Raw genomic sequence first — 21,218 nt, forward strand, 5'->3', positions numbered from 1 at the left:
GCTCCCTTACCTTCTCAAGCTAAGCTAGGTTAGCCTTCTTGTGTGAGCTTTTCAAGTGCACTTTAAGGTTTGTGGGATTTTTTTCCCTTTAGAAATGTCCCTCATAATTTGTCTGTTTCCACTACAAGACACTTGCTTTATCCAAAACACAGTCATATTCAAAGTAATCCCAAATTGGACTCTGGCTCCCGACTTTTCCTGACATGATTCTGCGCGTGGACGGAGCAGCAACACAGACGACTCGACTAACGTGCTGCCACCTGCTGGCATAATGAGACACAGCAAGAAAAAAATCTGTAAACTAAACTTCATTTTCACCCTTGACTATTGTATGACACGCACACATCAATGAAAACTAAACACATTTTTGCTATAAATTCAGTTAATTTTAGTTAGTTTTGTGAACACTCATTCCAGTTTTAGTTAGTTTTCCTTTTTTTGTTTTTATTTTTATTTCCGTTAACGAAAATGTTTTTTCACTTCTAGTTTTCGTTATTTCGTTAGTTTTCGTTAACGATAATAACCTTGATCATTAGTTATTACTGTGGTAGTTCTGTTACAATACTACTGCTACATCCAACTACTGCTAATGCTGCTAATGTGGTTGTTATGTAGAGTTCTTTCTAAGCAGAGGCAGACAGCCACAAAATTCTGTCTCTTCTAAGGAGAATAAGTCATATTAAAAACATTCTTTCAAACGAATGATCAAATGTTTTCAAATGGGAAAGAGAACTGAGCTTGAAACTGTCGGGAAGTGACTGGAAATCTCCAAACAGCTCTAAAAGATGAAGAGACTTTAATCAGAAAACAATCTAATCAGTTTCGTTATTACTTCACATGGAAAAAGTAAACACCTGGAGACCATACGGATACCAAATTCCAATCACATTAATGGTTGTATATAAATCTACAATCATTCTGGGATAAAGTTCTCTTAATTTTCAAGGACATATTTGGTCATGATATCCCTGCAAAACCCAGAATGATGTTTTTTACCCAACGTAAAGATATACATCTCTTCAGAATTTTACTATTGTAAGTAACAAAGCCATAATGAGGATAAATGTGATCCTCCGAGGACAGATCACGGCTGTATAGATCAGAAGAAATACACTCCATGGAAAAACTGACTGATTCTTTAAGGACTGAAGCGGGCACCCATAGCAAACTATGAAGCAAATATCTATCTGTAAGTCAAAACACAGGTCAAAGCCTTCATTTTAACAAAATTCTAAATATTTTACAATTTTAGATTGTGAGGAAACCCTTTAGGCATCAGGCTGTGGTTCCTCTGTGAAACCAGCTCCCAGATTGAATACATAGCTCCCCCAAACCTTCCTTTTTAAAACGAAATAAAATATTTCACATTCATGTCAAGTCAGACTGACTGATCTGACATTTGCTCCCACACTATTAGTGGACATTTATGGATTAGATCTATAAAGATGCTTAACTAACAAGGAAACGTGGACTGTTATTGACATGAAGTGAGCCGTTGCCCTTTTCAGTTTGCTCTTTTCTCTGGTTTCTGTTTCTCGTACCTTCTGACCTCTCTCTGTGTGTCCACACCCAGAATGACATCACCCCGCTTCATTGAGTTTGTCTGCAACAATGATGATGTGCTCAAGTGTTTCGTTATCAGGTGAGTCAACAACGCTCTTTAACATAAACATTAGAAAGTTTGAATCTCATTTCCTTGTTCTCTCATTTTTCCCTTATATTTCCGTCTGGACCTCCTCCTTAGAAATCCAAAGATCATCTTTAACCACTTCCACTTTCTCCTTGAATGTCCAGAGCTGATGTCACGCTTCATGCATATCATTAAAGGCCAGGTAAGACATAATCGAATAAATATATGACTACCTATTATGTACAAGAGAGAAAGAGAGCTGCCTGGGAAGATAAAGCCAGCCATCATTAGCCCCACTTCTGCCTACAGAGACAGTGGTACAGCTCAGTTTCTGTAAACAGCTTAAATAATTTTGATGAGCTAATAAAACCGCCCTTTATTTCTGCTGAATAGTTTCTCTTCCTTCCTATAGTGTGTCCTATAGCGTCCCTAAGAATAAGTACAGCAGTACTAGTATTCAAAAGATTTGTCTTTGGAACATTCATCCGACTTCCCACGGTGCAAACCTGCAGACCTGCATCTCTTCTTCTATATCAGCTCTGATTTCATTTTCTCCATGGCAAAGCCCAGAGTTCTCGGTCAGGTGGTAACACTTCCTGACATTTTTTAGTTCATTATCGCCAGTATTTTGTGATTCTCACCCCATTGACGACCCTACCACCCATTCTTGATCCCACATGTATTAATTAATCTATAAGTTATCCATCCACCTTCTTCTGCTTATCTGAGCCCTACAACATCCAGAGCCTTCAGGGTTCAGGGCAATCCTCCCACAGGGGCTCTGCCACCAACAAGTTGTTTAACTGCCTCAGTGACCTCGCCCCATGTGGTAGACGAGTCATCCTTCTCATCCACAGACTCTGCTTCCTCTACGGGAATGTGTCAGTGGGATTAAGGAGATCCTCAAAGTATTCCTTCTACTGCCCGACAATATCCTCAGTTGAAGTCAGCAGCGCTCCACCCACACTACACACATTGCAGTCAGTGCACCACCTTTACCTCCTCAGTCGCTTGAAGGTTTGCCACAAACTCATCAAGGAAGTTCAAAAATCTTTTTCCATGGCCTCTCTGAACTCTTCCCACACCCGGGTTTTGCTTCGGCCACCATCTGGTCCGGGGTTACCACCATTACAGGCACCAACCACCTTGCAGCTGCAGCTCAGTGCAACAGCTTCAGCAATGGAGGTGCTGAGGATGGGCCGTTTGGACTCAGTGTCCCCAGTCTCCCTCAGAATGCTGTCGAAGCTCTGTGAACGAGCTCGTGGGCCTCTTCCATGTGTTCCCAGCACACCCTCACTATATGTTTAGGTGTCCCAGGTCTGTCCAGCGCCCTCCCCCGCTACTGACCCAACTCACCACAAGGTGGCGATCAGTTGACAGCTCAGCCCCTCTCTGCACCTGAGTGTCCCAAACATACAGCTGCAGATCTGTTGATACGATTACAACCTCCTGGTGCCACATGCACTTATGGACACCCCTGTGTTCTAACTTGGTGTTTGCTATAGACAAACTGTCGTTTGAGAACACCGCTCAGGTTCAGATCTAGCAGACCATTCCTCCCACTCACCCCCTCTCCAGTTCTCTGTTGCTAATATGAGCATTTAAGTCTCCCAGTAAGACACAGATTCCCCAGGTGCAGCACCCTCAAGCACCCTAACGAGGGGGTTCAAGAAGACCGGGTACTCTGAACTGTTTGGTCCATAAGCACAGACAACAGTCAGGACCGCACGATCTGATATCCTCGTGTTGGTGTTGTTCCCAGATCATCATACTAAAGGTTGTTCCAGGATCAACATTGCAAGTGACCAATCAGAATGTTGTGATGTCATACTTTTGCGACTTCGCGAAAAACCGGCGTAAAACAAAAAACTGTACTTAAGCTACGAGAAACCGCCTTTGTCTGCCAATCAACGGACCCTAACCCTGACCCTTTAATAAACGCTAAGCAGAATTGATATTGTCCTTGCAACATTGGGATTTCATAAATGCACGAATGGGTTGGTGCACAAAAGAATAACGTCACAATAATGTGATTGGTCACTTGCAATGTTGAACCTGGAACAACATTTTCATGATGATCTGGGAACAACACCAACACGACGATATCAGATCATCCGTCAGGACCTGTTCCCCACCCAAAGGCACAGGGAACAAACCCACTTGTCCACTGGGCAAAACCCTAACATACAGGCAGCAAGCCGAGGGGATACTAAAGATACCCACCCTTGCCCATCACCTCTCACCAAGGGCAACTCTGGGGATCAGTCCACCAGGGTCTCCACCCTTGGCTGCTGCACACATTGCAGCCTACCCCTACTGCACCCCCTGCGGGTGGTGGACCTACAGGTGGATGGGCCCATGCCCTTTTCCAGGCTATGCCCAGCCAAGCCCCATGGGCTAAGGCCTGGCTACCAGTTGCCCGTCCTCAGGTACCCACCCCATGCCCTGCTCCTGGAAGGCTCCCTGGTAACCCCATCCTGGGCAGGACGAACTGTTCCCTGCGTTTTTCTCTCATAGAGGTCTTTTGAATCACTCACCCAAAATCCAGTGCACAAAGCAAAGTCCATAAAGACATGGATGAGCAGGTTTGTTTGTTTGTAAGAACTTGACTGGTCGCACAGAGTCCTAACCTCAACCCCACAGAACAGCTTTGTGATTAATCACAGCAGAGGCTGTGAGCCAGGCCTACTCTCTGAGTCTCCTGACTTCATTAGCGTACCATAATTAGGCTTAGAAGACACTGTCAAAACTTGTTGACAATAGATCCTTTAAGGCGCTTGAAAAAGAAGAAAATGATCTTTGTAGCCAGCCTGCTTGTTATTCTGGTATAAATGAAACAATAAAAGTTTAATGACAGATAACTCGTGGTTAAAGTCAGTACTAAGCAAACTGCTTTCTGCACAGAAGCTGTTTCAAAGTTGGATCAATGTGATGTTATTTAGAAAAACACTGACAATTTTGTTTTCTTTAGCCAAATAACTTTATTTTACCATGCTGCTGATTTTGAAGACCCATCCATGTGTTTGCCTGGAAAGAGCCCGTCTTCACATTTGACTTTTTTTGTATCAGGGCTAATACAGAGAGAGAGACTGCTATTCGTATTCAAACCTGCAGCCAATTTAGAACTACCACTAAGCCTAAAGTGGACTTCTGTGATCTGTGGGAGGAAGCTGGAGAGAGCACACTCAGACAAGGGGAGGATGTACAAACTCCAACAGAAAGGTCCCGCCCAGCCGATGGATTTAAACCTTATTTATCTTGTAGTCCTGTGAGACTTCGAGTGACCCCATGTCATTTCATGATCAAGTGTTCCTTCCACGGCGAGAACACTTGTCTTAAGAAAAGTTTATTCAGCTTCATTAATGTTTAATGGCTGTTCTGAGTTGTGTTAATTATCCTAACTTTAGTATTTATATTTGAGCTGCAGCATGAACGTCCATGGATCATAGCTCACCTGGGAGTAGGTCCTTGTTTTAATTACAGGCTTCCTTATTCCTCTCTCAGTGCACTCTATCTTTCACTCTTCAGTGCTCGGAGAATAAAGGCGTATATTATGGAAATGGACCCCAGCCTTGTCTCTGAATTACAGATGAGCGTTTCAGCACAAAACACTTCCTGAGGAATCACCTCGGATTGAAAAATTCCCCAACCTTAAAATTGAAAACACAGCCAAGTGATAATTAGTTTGAGAGAGTGCTGTGCAGCGTGAAATAAAGTCTTGTCTTCCCGTCAGCCCTTTAAGGATCGGTGTGAGTGGTTCTACGAGCATCTGTTGGCCGGCCAGCCGGATTCTGACATGGTTCATCGTCCGGTCAATGAGAACGATGTGCTGCTCATCCACAGAGGTACAGACACACTTAAGCTGCTCGTGTCCAGTCGCTGATGTCATTTGCAGGGTCATGGATACGGAATGAGATTGTGAATGTGAGAGTTGTTGGCACAGTGTGAGTCTTTACTGTAGCTTTAGAGCAGCTATCGCTAACTCTGCTTTTATTCTGTGTGGGGTATACTGTCATAGAAAATCATTATCAGTATGTTGTTGTTTGTTCATTGATGTTATTTATGCTTTTGAGACTTGAGTACCTGCTAGTCACCACATTTGGATGCTTCTTGTCCCACAGCGCACCTATAGAGCACTTATGCTAGTATGAAATTGACTGTTTGATCTCCACCTCAGTCTGATGCAGCACATGTTGATTTGTAACAAATGTAACCTCACAGTTTTATAAAGATACTTTAAGTTGCCAGAAAGTACTCGATTGATTATAATGTAAATGGTCTGTATTTATATAGCGCTTTACTAGTCCCTAAGGATCCCAAAGCGCTTTACATATCCAGTCACACACACATTCACACACTGGTGATGGCAGCTACATTGTAGCCACAGCCACCCTGGGGTGCACTGACAGAGGCGAGGCTGCCGGACACTGGCGCCACCAGGCACTTTGACCACCACCAGTAGGCAACGGGTGAAGTGTCATGCCCAAGGACACAACGACCGAGACTGTCCAAGCCGGGGCTTGAACCGGCAACCTTCCGATTACAAGACGAACTCCCAACTCTTGAGCCACGATCGCCCGATGTAGGTGCAATAACACCAATAAAAATGTACATAAACATCAGAAATCACTTTTGGGCACAACAACAGCATTTAGTCAACTTACCTCATATGGCTGGAGCATCTGTCTGCAGGTAGTCTCTCAGGGTCGCTGTTTGCCTCGCTGTTGCTTCCCTGTTCTTCATGACTGGTGGCTGTGATTCCCCATACTGGCATACGGATTGTGGTCCCATGAGCTTACACGCTCATAACACCTGCCGCCCAGGCTGGTGTCGGCTTAGCCCTTTGAGAGCCTCAACCCTGCAAAAACGACTGCAGCATGTTCCCAGCGGTGATGTCAGCTAAAGTGCAGTAAATAGTTAATGATTAGTTTATTAATTTACATTGCACAGACCTTAGAAGGTGGTTAAGAACCGGACCCCACGATAATAGTTAATTAAATAAATCTAATAATGAAATGTTTTGGTATCAACAGCATGTATATGAAACTCGAGGTGCTAACTACCGTTGCATTCATCTTTTCTTTACGTCTGAAGGACACCTGCTTGTCTTCAGTCTTATTTGTGATCATTATTAGTTGTATTCTAACATCCAGAGATTTTTATGGTCTGTCTTATAATATCTAACAAGCGTCATACAGTCACTCAGTCACATTGTACATTGCCACGGACACCTCAACATTCGGCTCCAGAGTTCTCATTTTCTAACAGTTTTTTTTATTGTTGGTTTTAATTCAAAATAAACTTTGAATTCACTTTGAATGTTTGACTGCACAACAGTGGACCATATGTTAGTGCCCCGTTTGATAACCACCAGCTCCCCCTAGGACCCGCTGCAGGCTATTGTTCAGATCAGGGAAAGGGAGACGGGCGTTATTTACAGACACTCCGTCATAGTGAGCTCTGGAGTCAAAGACTATGTGCCAAGCTTTATGGTGTGATATATGCCGAAAAATTGCACCCCCTCCTGTCCCATTTACATAGCTGGGTCCCACTCTGCGTGATCACTGTCTAAGATCTTTTTGTGGGTATTGCATCTTCTCCGCAGGCTTCTTCTCTAAAGTCTACCATCTCCTAGGGACATGGAAATCAATGGAGCAACCCAGTTGTTGCTTTTACCTTTATAATCATTTTTGGCCATCTTCTGTATGATTTTCTACTGATCTATAGATCAGGGGCAAGCTTCTTATCATTCTTTGTGTGAAGAAAGACTGACTTTCGTGCATCTTCTCCAGCTGACTTTCTAGCTGCAGCCAAAAGATTAGACTGTCTTTTGAATAGTTTTACCTTTACCATGGGGTCATATAGCTTGGACGAACATAACCTAGAATGAATGTCTTCAATTTTTTTCGCGGGACGGCCTGTGGGCGGACCTAAAGCAGACATCTCCTACACCTACCCAACCCAGATCCAATTTCTGGGCAAATGGTTTATTATGCGGCCCATTAATCTGCTTCCAAACCTTGTGAATGCACAGGATTTACTTCTTCTGTAACTCCATCTTCCTCCCCGACCTGCTGTTTATTGGGTGGAGATGTTCTCAGGAGGGTGCAGGGCCTGGATGAAGTGCGTCAAGGTACTTGTTCTGGCTACATGAATCGAGGATGTGCAATAATGGGGAGCAAATTCTGCTTCTCTTTCATATCTGAGCCTCTGTTCCTCAAGAGAAGTCGGTCCCTGTTTGTTTTCCTTGGAATGTTCTCCAGTCTTGTAAAAGAGTCCTTTAAATACCTTCAGACATAAAGAGTCTAGCGTTTTCATTTCTCGAAGAGGATGTGTTGGAGAGCCTTTGAACTGCGCTTTGAGAAGTGTCAGACATCAGGAAAAGGGAGTTTTTCTTTCCCACTGTTGCCAAGAACCTGGTCAAAGGGAGTCGTTTGATTGTTGGGATTATCTCTATTATTATTATTATAGGGTCTTTACCCAACAGTATAAAGTGCCTTGAGGTAACTGCTGTTGTGATTTGGCCTTATATGAATTAAACTAAATTGAATTGAATCTTTTAAATGGTAAATGGGCTGATTCTTCTATAGCGCTTTTCTACTCAACCAGAGTACTCAAAGTGCTGTATACAACATGCCTCATTCACCCAATCACACCCACTCAAACAAGCACTTCTAAACACAAGTGCAAACTAATCTACATTCACACACATTCACACTCCGATGAACGCATCGGAGGGCAACTTAGAGTTAGTATCTTGCCCAAGGATATTTGACATGCATACTGGGGAAGCCTGGGATCTGCTGATCTGCTTTACCACCTGAGCCACAGCCACCCAAGTGACTGTTCACCCATATCTCTGTGACATCAACTTTGAGGTCAAACTGCCTACAACAAGCTTTAGATTTGATGGGTGAGTCATCCTCTTCAAAGGCTGCCTCCAAAGCAACAGGCCGCTTCCTTTATCTTATTGTAGTGCTTCTAACTGTTCCTCTCTTTGTATTTTGGTGTCTATTGTTTTCTCAGAGAAAGCCACCTTTGCGTGTGCTGCTTTAACTTTAACTCCTATTGCTAAACCTTTTTATGCCTTTTGAGCTACCGGAGGATGTTGAGGATCGTGAAAGAACATGGAAACGTAGATCAAAGGTTAAGAGATCAGAGTCTTTAACTGTCCTGGCTTCCCTCTTTGTATCTGAAGCGGTTTATCCCGTTAGCTAAACAATCAAGTATTTTCACAAAGACTCTTGGACCAAGAAGGTTGCAATGATTTCACTGAGTCTTAACTTACATAAACTTAACTAAAGAAAATACAATATCTATCAAATACACGTGTACTATATGTGTGCACAATATGCATGTTTGCACATGTTTAAGAGTACCTTGAACTCCACTATTGTCACAAAAAATTATCTACCCGACAGACCCATTTTCATATTAGCAGAAAAAGCAGAATTTCTTACAGTATGCAGATGTATTGTACATTTCCCCAAACATGTGAGACACATCAAAACTTATGGATATGATCGTTGTTAGTTTCCTAATATAGAAAGAAATGTCCTTTCATGATGCATCATTAGCAGCTTCTGCTCTCTCCCCTCTAGCCTGGAAAATGAGAGCTCTATAAATATATTTCTTGAAACGTGACATACAGAGGCCATGACATGAGTATTTTGAATTGGAGTCATACCTGGGGTGTGACTGATGATGTTTCACCAGTCCATAAAAACACAAATACATACATGTACACATACTGGAAAACTGACACCTGTTGTGGTAGCCATTACGTCCCTCGACCAGTCTCAAGTCTTGTCAGGTGCAGGATGACTTTGAACACTTATGCTGCCAGTAGAGCCTTGAGCTATTTTTGGTTCAGACTCTATTATTGCAGCAGGGTTGGGATGGTCCCTGCTTTGCCAAATAGAATTCAGGAGACCACAGGTAGACTCCACCAGGGCCTCAACCATCACCTGGTTGAAGTACCGGACCGCAGATGGAGGCTTTTCATATATGTGAAACATTCTTTGACAATAAAGAACACAAGGACACACTAGTAAGACTCAGAAGTCCTCCAAATGACCTTTGTACTCTTGACCATTCCCCAGGTTTGGCCAGCCAGCTTCCACCAATCAGCCCAGTAGGGCAGTTGTTGACTAGGTTCTCTTCTCCAACCAAACTGTGGCTGTGGGATTGATCCCTTTTCTGCTTTCTCGAGGAAGCATATGTACCAAGGCCACCAAATGTAGCAAAAGACATCATGTTGAGAGGCGGTTCACTCAGGAGAGTTCTCAGGTGGTTGAGCAGATCTGGTCTCAGATTGATGTCGGTCTCTTTGCGTGTGATTTGGGTGGGCCTGAGGGCCTGTTCCATCTTTTTTTGAGCTTGGGCTCACTCAACCAAAAGCATGAACACCTTGTAGCTACACAATGCTACCTGCTATTCGCTATAGTTACCTGTGGCATATGCCATTACATCTGGAAATGTAATATTGGGAAAATCTTGAGATACAGTCTCAAGTCTCAAGCTGTGCTCTGAGACACATTGTAATCAAACTACCTGTGATTTAATGCCAGCACCAGTGCTTTATAGGTAAGCTGTGGGGCGTGACTGGGTAGGCCACCGTGTGTTAAAAAGGTATCCATATGCCCTGACTAGCAGTGGGATCATCAGTTGCATTCTTATGAAATTAAGAGTTAATCTCTTCACTCAAAGAAACAAGGTTACAATGTAACTTTATCCACATGGCACTAGTTATAAGTTGAAGGTGTTGTATGGTGTAAAACCTAAAGTAACATGATAAAAGGTAACAAAGTATCTAATAAACTCTGTCTACTAGTGTCCTAACACAGAAACAAACGTGGAAACATACAGCAGGTCTGCCCAAAGCAGTTGGGCCATTGAAGGTTCAAAATACCATTGGTTGAACAAACTGGTCCAAAATGTGCACCACCTGAATGGGAAATGACAAGAAGACCCTTGGTCATAAATAACATTCAACCGTCATAGAACCGAAGATCTGTATGAAAACGTTTGTTCTACAAAATATAAATGGTATTTCCCCATATCACCATCAGATTCCATATTTAGGAGTAGCTGTGAGATGGTTTCAAAGTCCACCAATGAAAAACTCAAACAAGGCATTGCTGTTCGTTTCCATGGCGAGGAGGGTATGGTGAGTTGTCTGCAGTTCAGCTGTTAACAGTATAAACAGCAGTATTATAGTTTGTATTAAAGACGCAGAGTACTGTGTGTGTGTGTGTGTGTTTCAGGGCCAAGGTGTAGTTCGGGAGTGGTTTGACATTCTATCCAATGAGATCATCAACCCAGACTACGCGCTGTTCACTCAGTCAGCTGATGGTATGTGACATTTTTCCTTTAAATCAGTTCAGGTGTACAGAATGATCTCATGCCATGTTTGTGTGACCACTGCTTGCTATTAAGATCATTTTGTACTGACGTGTTTGACAAGATGAGGCACAGTTTAGTCGCACTAGCATGGCTCCCCAATCCTAGCTCAACGGCGGCTGCCTCTGTAGAATCATAATTTACAAATTTGTGAGAGGAAAATGCACGACTGCTTCCCAAGTTAATCTACAAAATGCATTAAGTCATGAAAGTCATGCTGTGCAAGAGCACTGTGTTAAAGAGAGAGAGGAGAGAATAAATGCCAGAGAGATCAGATTAGATAAGAAGAACTTTATTTATCCCGAGGGAAATTCTTTTGTCATACACATGCAGCAAGAGAGACAGAGGAGCAGAGGAATAAGATATACAATATATACAATAAGAATACTAGTATACAGTAATATACAGTAGGATAGTGCAAAATATAATATGAAATAACTGTAACGAAGTAACAATATAACTGTATCCTGAAAAATAAATAGCTTAGCTTTCAGTGCAGGCGATTCTAAAAGTGACATAGTGTTGTGCAAATGGATAAAAGAGAGTAGCAGCGTATGATGGGGACATGAAACAAACATTTGATGAAAAACTGTTGGTGATATTGCACGGTCTGAATGGGAACAGAATAGCTTTGTTATTACTCCTCAGGAAAATCACCTACAGAGTGAGGAACAGTACAGTTTTATTGCCACAAAGGATTTCCTGTGGCGGTCAGTTCTGCATTTCGGGGCAATGAGTCTTCTGCTGCGTTTGCTCCGATGGTCCATCATGGAGGCGTGCATGTGGTGGGAGGGTTTGTCCATGATACAAAGACGCTTTTTTAGCATTCTCCTCTCAGACACCTCCTCTAGGTCCAGTCTGACACCCAGGAAGAACCAGCCTGTTTAACCAGCTTGTTCAGCCTGTTGGCATCGGCTGTCTTCACCCACTGCCCCAGCACACAGCTGCAAAGAACACAGCGCTCTCCACCACAGAGTGATAAACATGGTCAGCATCTTCCTACAAACATTAAAGGACCTGAGTCGCCTCAGCAGGAAAAGCCGACTCTGCCCTTTTTAAAGACAGCATTGGTGTTCTTGGTCCAGTCCAGTTTACAGTGTTTACCCCAGGTACCGGTAGTCCTCCAGGATCTCCACATCAGCCCTCTGATGGTGACAGGGGTAGGAGGAGGAGCCTGCTTCCTAAAGTCCATGATCAGTTCCTTTGTCTTTGTGATGTTAAGTTGTAGATGGTTAAGCTCACACCACTCAACAAAGTGTCCACCACACTCCTGCACTCCTCCCGTCCCTGATACAGCCCACAATGGCAGAGTCATCAGAGAGTTTCTGCAGATGGCATGACTGAAGTCAGACGTGTAGAGCAGGGGTTCCCAATCTCAGTCCACGAGGGCCGGTGTCCTGCAGGTTTTAGTTGTGTCCTTGATCCATCACAGCTGATTTAAATGGATAAATTACCTTCTCAACATGTCTCCAGTTCTCCAGAGGCTGGTAATGAGCTAATCATGTGATTCAGGTGTGTTGACCCAGGGTGAGATCTAAAACCTGCAGGGACACCGGCCCTCGTGGACTGAGATTGGGGACCCCTGGTGTAGAGGGTGAAGAGGAAGGGTGATAGGACCGTCCCCTGTGGCGCCCCCGTGCTGCTCAGGATGTTATCTGAGCGGCAGCCCTTCAGCCGAACATGCTGTGGTCGACTTGTTAAATAGTCCGTGATCCAACCTACCAGTGGGGCGTCCACCTGCATTTCTGTGAGCTTATTCCCCAGCAGTGATGGTTTGATCGTGTTAAAAGCACTAGAGAAGTCAAAGAACATGACCCTCACAGTGCTCCCAACAAAGTCCAGGTGAGAATAAGCCTGGTCCAGCAGGTAGATGATGGCGTCCTCCACACCGATACGGGTTGATAAGCAAACTGTAGGGAGTCCAGCCAAGGCTCCACCAGCAAGTGTCTCAGGATGAGTCTCTCTAAGACGCCAAAACAAACAAAGTGTACTTACACACGCGCCTGTTTATCACAAATTGTGTCTATGATCCACAGGTACAACGTTTCAACCCAACAGCAACTCATCAGTGAACCCAGACCATCTGAACTACTTTCGATTCGCAGGTCAGATTCTGGGTCTCGCTCTGTACCACCGGCAGCTGGTCAACATCTACTTCACACGCTCGTTCTACAAACACATACTCGGTAAGAAGCTTTGGTTGCTAATACCTGATGTTACCTACCTTTAAGTAATAAACACATTTACTTGAGTTTTGCACCAAACAGCAGACTGATGAGAAAGTCCCTTCAATGTTTCTCCAGGATCTGTGGAAAAATTAGACTGTAAGTGATAATATCCAGAAACAGTTTAATGTCCCTTTAATTTAATGTATTGACAAAAATATTAGCTCATCTGCCTTAACATGCATATGAACCTGAGTGGCATCCCATTTGTAATCCATAGGATTTCACATACAGTCGGTTCACTCTTTGCAGTTATAACAGCTTCAACTCTTGGGAAGGCTTTCCATGAAGTTTATGGGAATTTTTGATCCAGAAGCATATTTGTAAGGTCACACACAGATGTTAGACGAGCAGGCCTGGCTCGCAGTCTCCGCTCCAACGTATCCCACAGGTGTTCTGTCGGGTCGAGGTCAGGACTCTGTGGATTGGCCTGTGTAGACCAGTCAAGTTATTCCACACCAAACTCGCGTATCCTTACATATATACCTGTGCATCCTTTGATAGGAAGAATGTGTTGAGGCGATCTTTCTTCCTGGGCAGAGATATGTTAGAAGAAGCTGAGATTGCCTTGCTGCCCTGGGTTTGGTCAACCGGAGCTCACCCATCTCTTGGATCTCCAGCTTGTGACCCAGCACCCCTGGGTCAGAAGCTTGCTCTTAAAATGGGTTGAACAGAAGTGCCTCATTTCTTTCATGCCAACTGGGAGTGCTGGTAGAAGCGTCTTTGCTGGTGGAAGGCTCTTTGCTGGTGGAAGGCTCTTGCCACCACACAGGTTGTGTTTTCCCCTTAGGCCGCTGGCCATGGGATAACTAGCTCGGCAACTAGGTATTCAGACCTCATACAAGTTGGTGTCTACTGGGGGTGCAACTTCTGCCCCATTTGGTGATCTGCACTGCTCTGCAGGGAACGTGGAGTCCTCCTCCTCCTCCATGTTCCCTAGGTTGATGAGGTTGGAGTTGGCATCACTCTCTGTGTCCTTGCCACCCAGCTCAGCCATGTTTTGATCCAGGAGGACCTCAAATGTTAGGAGAGTGGGGGGGATCTTTCTCAATCATGTCTGCCCAGCTCGTGGTGGCTCGTAGATGATGCATATCACTTGCAGCAGTAGCAGTTAGTCCCTGCTACTCTCAACCTCCATTCCAAGACCTTCTCTGGCATCTCAGCACAGTGGGGGCAGCCTTGAGGCTCCGCCAGAGAAGCCTGTTTAGTGCCGTTACAAATGTACACAGGTGAGTGTCCCTGCTCTAAATGGGGGAGATGACGCCTCTTTGGCCTTCAGTTCTGACCAGCGTGGGTAGGAGCCGTAGTCATGGTAACAGAAAGGGGTGAAACTAAGCTACACCAGGGTTGCTTGTTTGTAGCAAGCACTAGCAGCTGGGGCTAAGGCCGAGCTAGTTGCTGTGAGAATCAACATGTCATGACACATTAGCTGAGTTCTACTAGCCAGCTCAGAAGAGACGTAAGATGGTACGGATCGGGTTTCCGGTACGGATCGGGTTTCCGGTACGGATCGGGTTTCCGGTACGGATCGGGTAGTGACAAATCTAATGCTAGCCAAACCCTAGAATCGGCTAACCATCTAATGTGGTGTGACACTAGCATGGTTTGTGGCCTACTAACAAGCTGATGCTAGCTAGACACTAAAAAGGCTTGCCATAATGCATTAGCCCAACACAAACGTTGGGTATGCTGCTAACTGAAACCAGGAAACTGCTGGAACAGCTTTCGATGTGATTGCTGTTCTACAGAATGTAACTATCAGTTCATTTCTTTTGAGGACATATTAAGCACAGTCCAGCTAACACGTCTGGTTGGCCATGCTAGAATGATGGGGCGGAGCCCTGACCACGTCTCGACAGATCTGCCATGGACACACGATGTCTGATCATGATGAGCTGATCATGCCAAGGTCATTCCCATAGTGAAACATCGGGCAAAAGAACCAGAGCAAGGCCATGGGCAGACAAGGCACACTGATTCGTGTGGGGAGTGATGCCTGTAGGGTCCGATCCAACAAATAAGGTACTGTTAGGTGTCAGAATACACAGTGAATCACTTTGTGTTGCACGTGGGGCTGCATGGCTGCAGACCAGTCAGGGTTGTTCCTGCTAAGCCGTGTCTCCTGCTAAAATGCTAATAATGGCCTCATGAGCATCATAACTGGAGCAATGGAAGAAAGTGGCTTAATCCGATGAATCGTGTTTTCTTTTACGTCGCCCACCTGAGGGAACATCTGGCGTCAGAATGCACTATGGGAAAACGGCAAGCCAGCAGAGGCAGTGTGATGCCTCAGGCGATGTACCATCTACACAACCACTGGTGCAGACCATGCACACCCTGATTGTTGGGCCCTCTTTCAGCAGGATGAGGAGCACAATGAGGATGAGGTGTTGGCATGGCGTCTAAATTCCCCATATTTTGTAGTGTAATATGACTTTTTTTAAATGTCAGATTATATCACCTCCTTGGATCCAGTGTTTTTGTTTCTAGTGCTACGTTGTGTCGTGATGTCTTGTGCGTTTCACAGGGATCCCTGTGAATTACCAGGACGTGTCATCTATCGATCCAGAGTATGCTAAGAATCTGCAGTGGATCTTGGACAATGACATCAGCGATCTGGGCCTGGAGCTCACCTTCTCAGTAGAGACTGATGTGTTCGGGGCGATGGAGGAAGTGCCACTAAAACCTGGAGGGACCAGCATCCTGGTCACCCAGGACAACAAGGTCAGTCACCACAAATACAGTCTGACGTGTCGCAGTGTCAGTGGAACTCAGGAACTTGTTTGGTTGGTGAAGGGATGACGCGTAACACTGTCTGTCAGCTATATGTGCCTCAGTGTTTCCTGTTGCCTAAAGCAGAGTGCTAAAAATGGCATGTATGTATAAACTCTGTCTTTTCCATTTCTGTCAGTCGGCATCTCTTCAGGTTTGGTGTCTTTGTGTGCCTCTTCTGTTAGGCCGAGTACGTGCAGCTAGTGACAGAGCTGAGGATGACTCGAGCCATCCAGCCTCAGATAAATGCATTCCTGCAGGGATTCCACACCTTCATCCCCGCCTCGCTCATTCAGCTCTTTGACGAATATGAACTGGTTAGTCTTCCTCCTCAAGTTTCTCTTATTAGTTTTATCCTTGTTCTTTCCTTACTGGCTCCACATTCAGACCTAAACACCACGAGGTTTTAGGCTGCTTGGTTTAACAGCATTAAATCCACCATCCAGCTGGGGCCTTCCTGTGTGGAGGTACACTTTTTGGTCTTTGGGTTTGGTAAAATGGCCTTAGTCACACTTACTCACACTGCAGTGTGTGAGTATTAGGGCTGCCACAAACGATTATTTTGATAGTTGACCAGTCACCGATTATTTTTGTAATTAGTCGACTAATCAGATCATCATCCATTGGACGTAAACGTACAGCTTATTGCACCAGCAGCATCTGCTCTTATATAACTATCATTAGCTTACAGCTTTAAGTGTTTAAGGTATGTGCTAACTAAACATAAAGACAAGATGATAGTTTATTAAATTTTAATGAAATTTGCAGATTGTTTCGGTGAAGTTTAATAAACTCCTTGCTATCTAAAATATAACAGGACACCGGAGTAAATTCTCCAGCATCTCACACTTCTGATAATCAGCTGTCTGCTTGACGTTTATTCAGCTGTGTAAAAACTATAACTTTAATCTCAGCCAAACCGATTTACTCAGGAACAAATAAAATACTAAAAAAGCCAAACAATAACATTTTTAAGTTATCTAAGTGACTTATATATCATGTTTAACCTGAGTAGCGAAAGACGGCGGTGGGTTTGAAAACGATTTGCGGGAGTCCGGTGTTCTCACGGCTCTAGTTAGCCTAGCCCCCGGCTAGCTATCGAGCTAGTGGCTAACAGACGTCTCCGAAAACGTCGGAGCGCTTTTGAAAATATGTGGTGTCTTGATAAACTGAGCAGATATTTGAGGTTTACACAGCTACATTCTCGCCTGAAAATATGTTCAACGTTTATTTTGTGACCCAGAAAGAATAATAAGAGTAATATTAAAACTAACTAGCTGCCACCATTGTTGGAAACTGAGCTGGGCTGCGCTATGAATTCTGGGACATAGCTTCTTCTTCTTCGGGTTTAACGGCAGCTGGCATCCTTGTACATGCAGTGCTGCCATCTTCTGTTTCAGTCCGTTATTACACTCTTAAATCCTACTACTTATTCCTGCGTCTTTTGTGATCTTACAAAGCTTCAAACGACGCGTCGACTATTAAATCAGTCGACGATGATTTTGATAGTTGACGTAATCGTGACTACTCGACTAATCGTGGCAGCCCTAGTGAGCATGTGTGAGTGTATTGCTCAACCAACCATTGAACTGTGGGAGGAGCTTTGTGCTTTCCTGTTGTGTTTGTCTCAGTTGGTACCTTTTCTTTTCTCTCTGTGTGCACGTCGCTGCATCGCGCGTGTACGTGCACAAATACAGGAGCTCCTACTATCAGGGATGCCCGAGATTGATGTGCAGGACTGGTGTAGGAACACTGAGTACACCAGTGGATATGACACTCAGGAGCCAGTCATCCAGGTGGGCCCCTCTGCTACCACACCTGAGTCAACCAGAGACACCTTCACATTTTTATTGAGTACTTTGTAAAGAATTCTATAAAAAGTGACTGTAAATTCCTGAAAAACACTAAATCTGTGCCTGTGACTTTAAACCGAGTGTTTCTCTTCACCTGCTCTGATTTCCTCTCACATTAAAATGTTACTCTACAATACGTGAAGCTGACATGGAGTTCACACATAGCTTTTATTTGTCATGCTCTGCTTAACGCTCAGCACTGATTATAGGGAATCTTTTACTTCATGGCTCTGTAGGAAAAGACAGAGTGAAGTTCGTCATTGTCAGTAATATGAGGATGTCCTTTAGCTGCCAGCTAATTAGCTTTCCTCCCCCCTAGTGGTTCTGGGACGTGGTGACGGGCCTGACCCAGGAGGAGAGGGTTCTCCTGCTTCAGTTTGTCACGGGAAGGTTTGTCAGCTCGATTCCTTCTACAGTTTTTTTAAAATATAGAAACATGTAAATGCCTTTTAAAGTGAATGGTGCTAATATGATCCTCGTCCAGTTCCAGGGTTCCTCATGGAGGATTTGCCTACCTGATGGGTGGGAGCGGTTTACAGAAATTCACTATTGCTGCAGTCCCGTACACCTCCAACCTGCTGCCTACCTCGAGTACCTGGTAATTAGAAACTGTCCTGCTATCATTTTCCAATAGAGAGAAATTACATATAAATATAGTAAATACTGGGAAAAAGTACATAAAATCATTTCTTTCTTAGAAAGTTTCAAACCAAGCATACAGGTGATTAATAAAGCTGCAGTTGTGTTGGTAACGAATGAGCTGTTCCCCTGCTGTGTTGGTCACGGCGCCTTTACCTCCTCCACAGTATCAACATGCTGAAACTTCCAGAATACCCAAGCAAGGAGGTCCTGAGGGACCGCCTGCTGGTGGCTCTGCACTGTGGGAGCTATGGCTACACCATGGCCTGAGCTGAAGCGTCTCCTTCCTCCTCCACAGACGACTCTTTTGCAGTCAGCTGCTTCTTTTGCTGGATAAACTGGGAAATCCTTAAACGGATCCAGATCTCCCTTCACGCCTGTGCCAGGATTTCATTTTCAGCTTTCATTGGAGACCCAGCAGAGACTGACAGGAATGCAGAGGGAGAAGCGCCTCCTCATCCCACGGAGCTAAACCAGCACCCCGAGTTTCATTTTTAGGTGATTTATGCAAATCATGTATTTAAACGGACGGTTTTTCATGCAGATATTTATTTAGGATTAAAACGTTATTTAGAAGATATTTTCTACTGAAAACACACATTTTGTGTTGAGATTATATATCAAAGTGCATCACAAACATTATCACATGAACGGTACAATATATATGGATCACGTTTTGTTTTTGTGTCTCAGGCCTTCATCGTTTGTTTACTCGTTCTTCTCTGGGCCAGTGTTGTGTAACTGTTTGATACCTGGGCCAATAACAGTGAACGCTTTTTGATACCTTTGATTTTATAATTAAATGACCAAAAATAGTCGTAATCGTTTGATTTCTTAGATGACTCAATAATCCAACACAGCAGCCAACTGCACAAAGTATCAGAAACACAACCTGAGCAACGAAACATAAAGTTTGAAACATGGAACGAGTCTGTAAACATGCAGACTTCAGGTGTGAACGTCTGACTCCAGGTCCTCTTACAGGCTCCTCCTCCTTTCACAGATGTGTCCTGCGTTGTCATGGCACCGCTAAAACTGTAATCAATAAGATTTTGTCATGTAAACCTTGTTTTAGGCTCCTCCCTGAAAGCTGAAACCAAAGTCAGCTGGATGAAACGTTTCTCCCGCTGATGATGATGATGATGATGATGATGATGAACAGGATCCACGTTTTGAAAGCAGGACTCTTTTTCAGTTTGTTATTGTTGATACAACACTGCGATGGGCATCGTGCCATTAATGTCTCAGCTCGCTGTATTTTTCCTGTTTGTAAAGGGAGCGTATAAATAATGTAGAGATCATTTAATCTGTCATATTTTTCAATTCCACGCCTGAAATGTGTTTTTATACAGATACTGGTGATACTGGTGTTGCTGGTGTGTGTTGATATTTTTGCTGATATTTGTCTTTGAGATTTTATCTAATAACACTCGGACATGTTGCTGTTAAGCAGCAGAGGCAAACATTTGTACTTGTTTTTTTTTAAGGGGCGGGGTTACCAGCAGGTTGTTTGCCTGGACAGGTGTAAATGTCCACGACATGCTCTGCACTGTCATCAGTTTAGACCAACAGGTAACTCCTGTTTAAATCCCATAAACATGTTCGTGTTAGCAGCTCCTCTACCAGGACCTGCACCGTCACATTAGTGCCACCTACTGGAGCTTGAGAGGTAGGACATATCAACCATTAGCATTTTTTTAAATAGGTGACTGGTTTTATTTTTCAAAGCCAAGAAGCTGGTTTTTAATCATAAATTAAGAATTTAACCAGTAAAATATACATCATGCTGAGGATAAGTACAAATATTTCTGCAGGACTGAAGCTTCCAAACATCAGCGTCCTCCATCAGTGGAGGAAAACTCTTAGTTGGGCAGGTCTACTTGTTCCTGTGTCCTTTCCACTGAAGCGTTGTCTAATATTCACACAATCACTTCTCTGCACTGTGTGATGAGAAGTTTTCATCAAGGCTGTAACATGACGAGTGAAGTGCTGGGAATACTTTCCAAATAATATTCTAGGAAAATACTTTGGGCATGCAGTTTTGAAAGGAGAGGGAGAACAACATATTAAAGTACATGCAGTTTTTGGTGCAGCTTTCACACGTCCCAGATCCCAGTGTGATCTGCAGGATGTGCTGCAACCAGACCCACCCACAAAGACACCAACATCCCTGTTACCAGAACCCAGAGGGACCTTATCCAGGCCAGAGGCTTAAACATGGTGACAGCTGATAGCAGAAAAAATATTAAGATCATTGAAATAAAGGGGGTGGCACGGTGGTTAGCACTGTTGCCGCACAGCAAGAAGGTCCTGAGTTCAATTCCAACATCAGGTCTTTCTGTGTGGAGTTTGCATGTTCTCCCTGTGTTTGTGTGGGTTCCCTCCGGGTACTCCGGCTTCCTCCCACCGTCCAAAGACATGCAGCTTGTGGGGATAGGTTAATTGGATAATCCAAATTGCCACTAGGTGTGAATGTGAGTGCGAATGGTTGTCTGTCTCTGTGTGTTGGCCCTGCGACAGACTGGCCACCTGTCCAGGGTGTACCCCGCCTCTCGCCCTATGACAGCTGGGATAGGCTCCAGCGACCCTGAAAAGGATAAGCGGAAGCGAATGGATGGATTGAAATAAAGCTACTGCTTAATGCAACAAGAGCACGAGCTCTTTAACGAGAAGTGTGCAGTTTATTGATGAAGACAT

The 21,218-nt window shown here is 44.1% G+C and overlaps 1 protein-coding gene across 1 annotated transcript in view; it reads left to right on the top strand.

Annotated features, from left to right (window-relative positions):
- The window catches only part of hace1 (HECT domain and ankyrin repeat containing E3 ubiquitin protein ligase 1), a 35,433-nt gene extending 15,449 nt beyond the window's left edge, over positions 1-19,984 (top strand). The window contains exons 13-24 of the mRNA XM_085176694.1: positions 1,574-1,642; positions 1,745-1,832; positions 5,364-5,475; positions 10,702-10,799; positions 10,897-10,984; positions 13,069-13,218; positions 15,785-15,981; positions 16,215-16,346; positions 17,727-17,825; positions 18,202-18,272; positions 18,367-18,480; positions 18,689-19,984. Of these exons, the coding sequence (XP_085032820.1) occupies positions 1,574-1,642; positions 1,745-1,832; positions 5,364-5,475; positions 10,702-10,799; positions 10,897-10,984; positions 13,069-13,218; positions 15,785-15,981; positions 16,215-16,346; positions 17,727-17,825; positions 18,202-18,272; positions 18,367-18,480; positions 18,689-18,791 (1,321 nt within the window). The 3' untranslated portion in view covers positions 18,792-19,984. The remainder of the gene's footprint in view (positions 1-1,573; positions 1,643-1,744; positions 1,833-5,363; positions 5,476-10,701; positions 10,800-10,896; positions 10,985-13,068; positions 13,219-15,784; positions 15,982-16,214; positions 16,347-17,726; positions 17,826-18,201; positions 18,273-18,366; positions 18,481-18,688) is intronic.
- The last annotated feature ends 1,234 nt before the right edge of the window (positions 19,985-21,218 follow it).

This window comes from Neolamprologus multifasciatus, chromosome 11, assembly GCF_963576455.1.
Source record: "Neolamprologus multifasciatus chromosome 11, fNeoMul1.2, whole genome shotgun sequence".
Taxonomy (NCBI): domain Eukaryota; kingdom Metazoa; phylum Chordata; class Actinopteri; order Cichliformes; family Cichlidae; genus Neolamprologus; species Neolamprologus multifasciatus.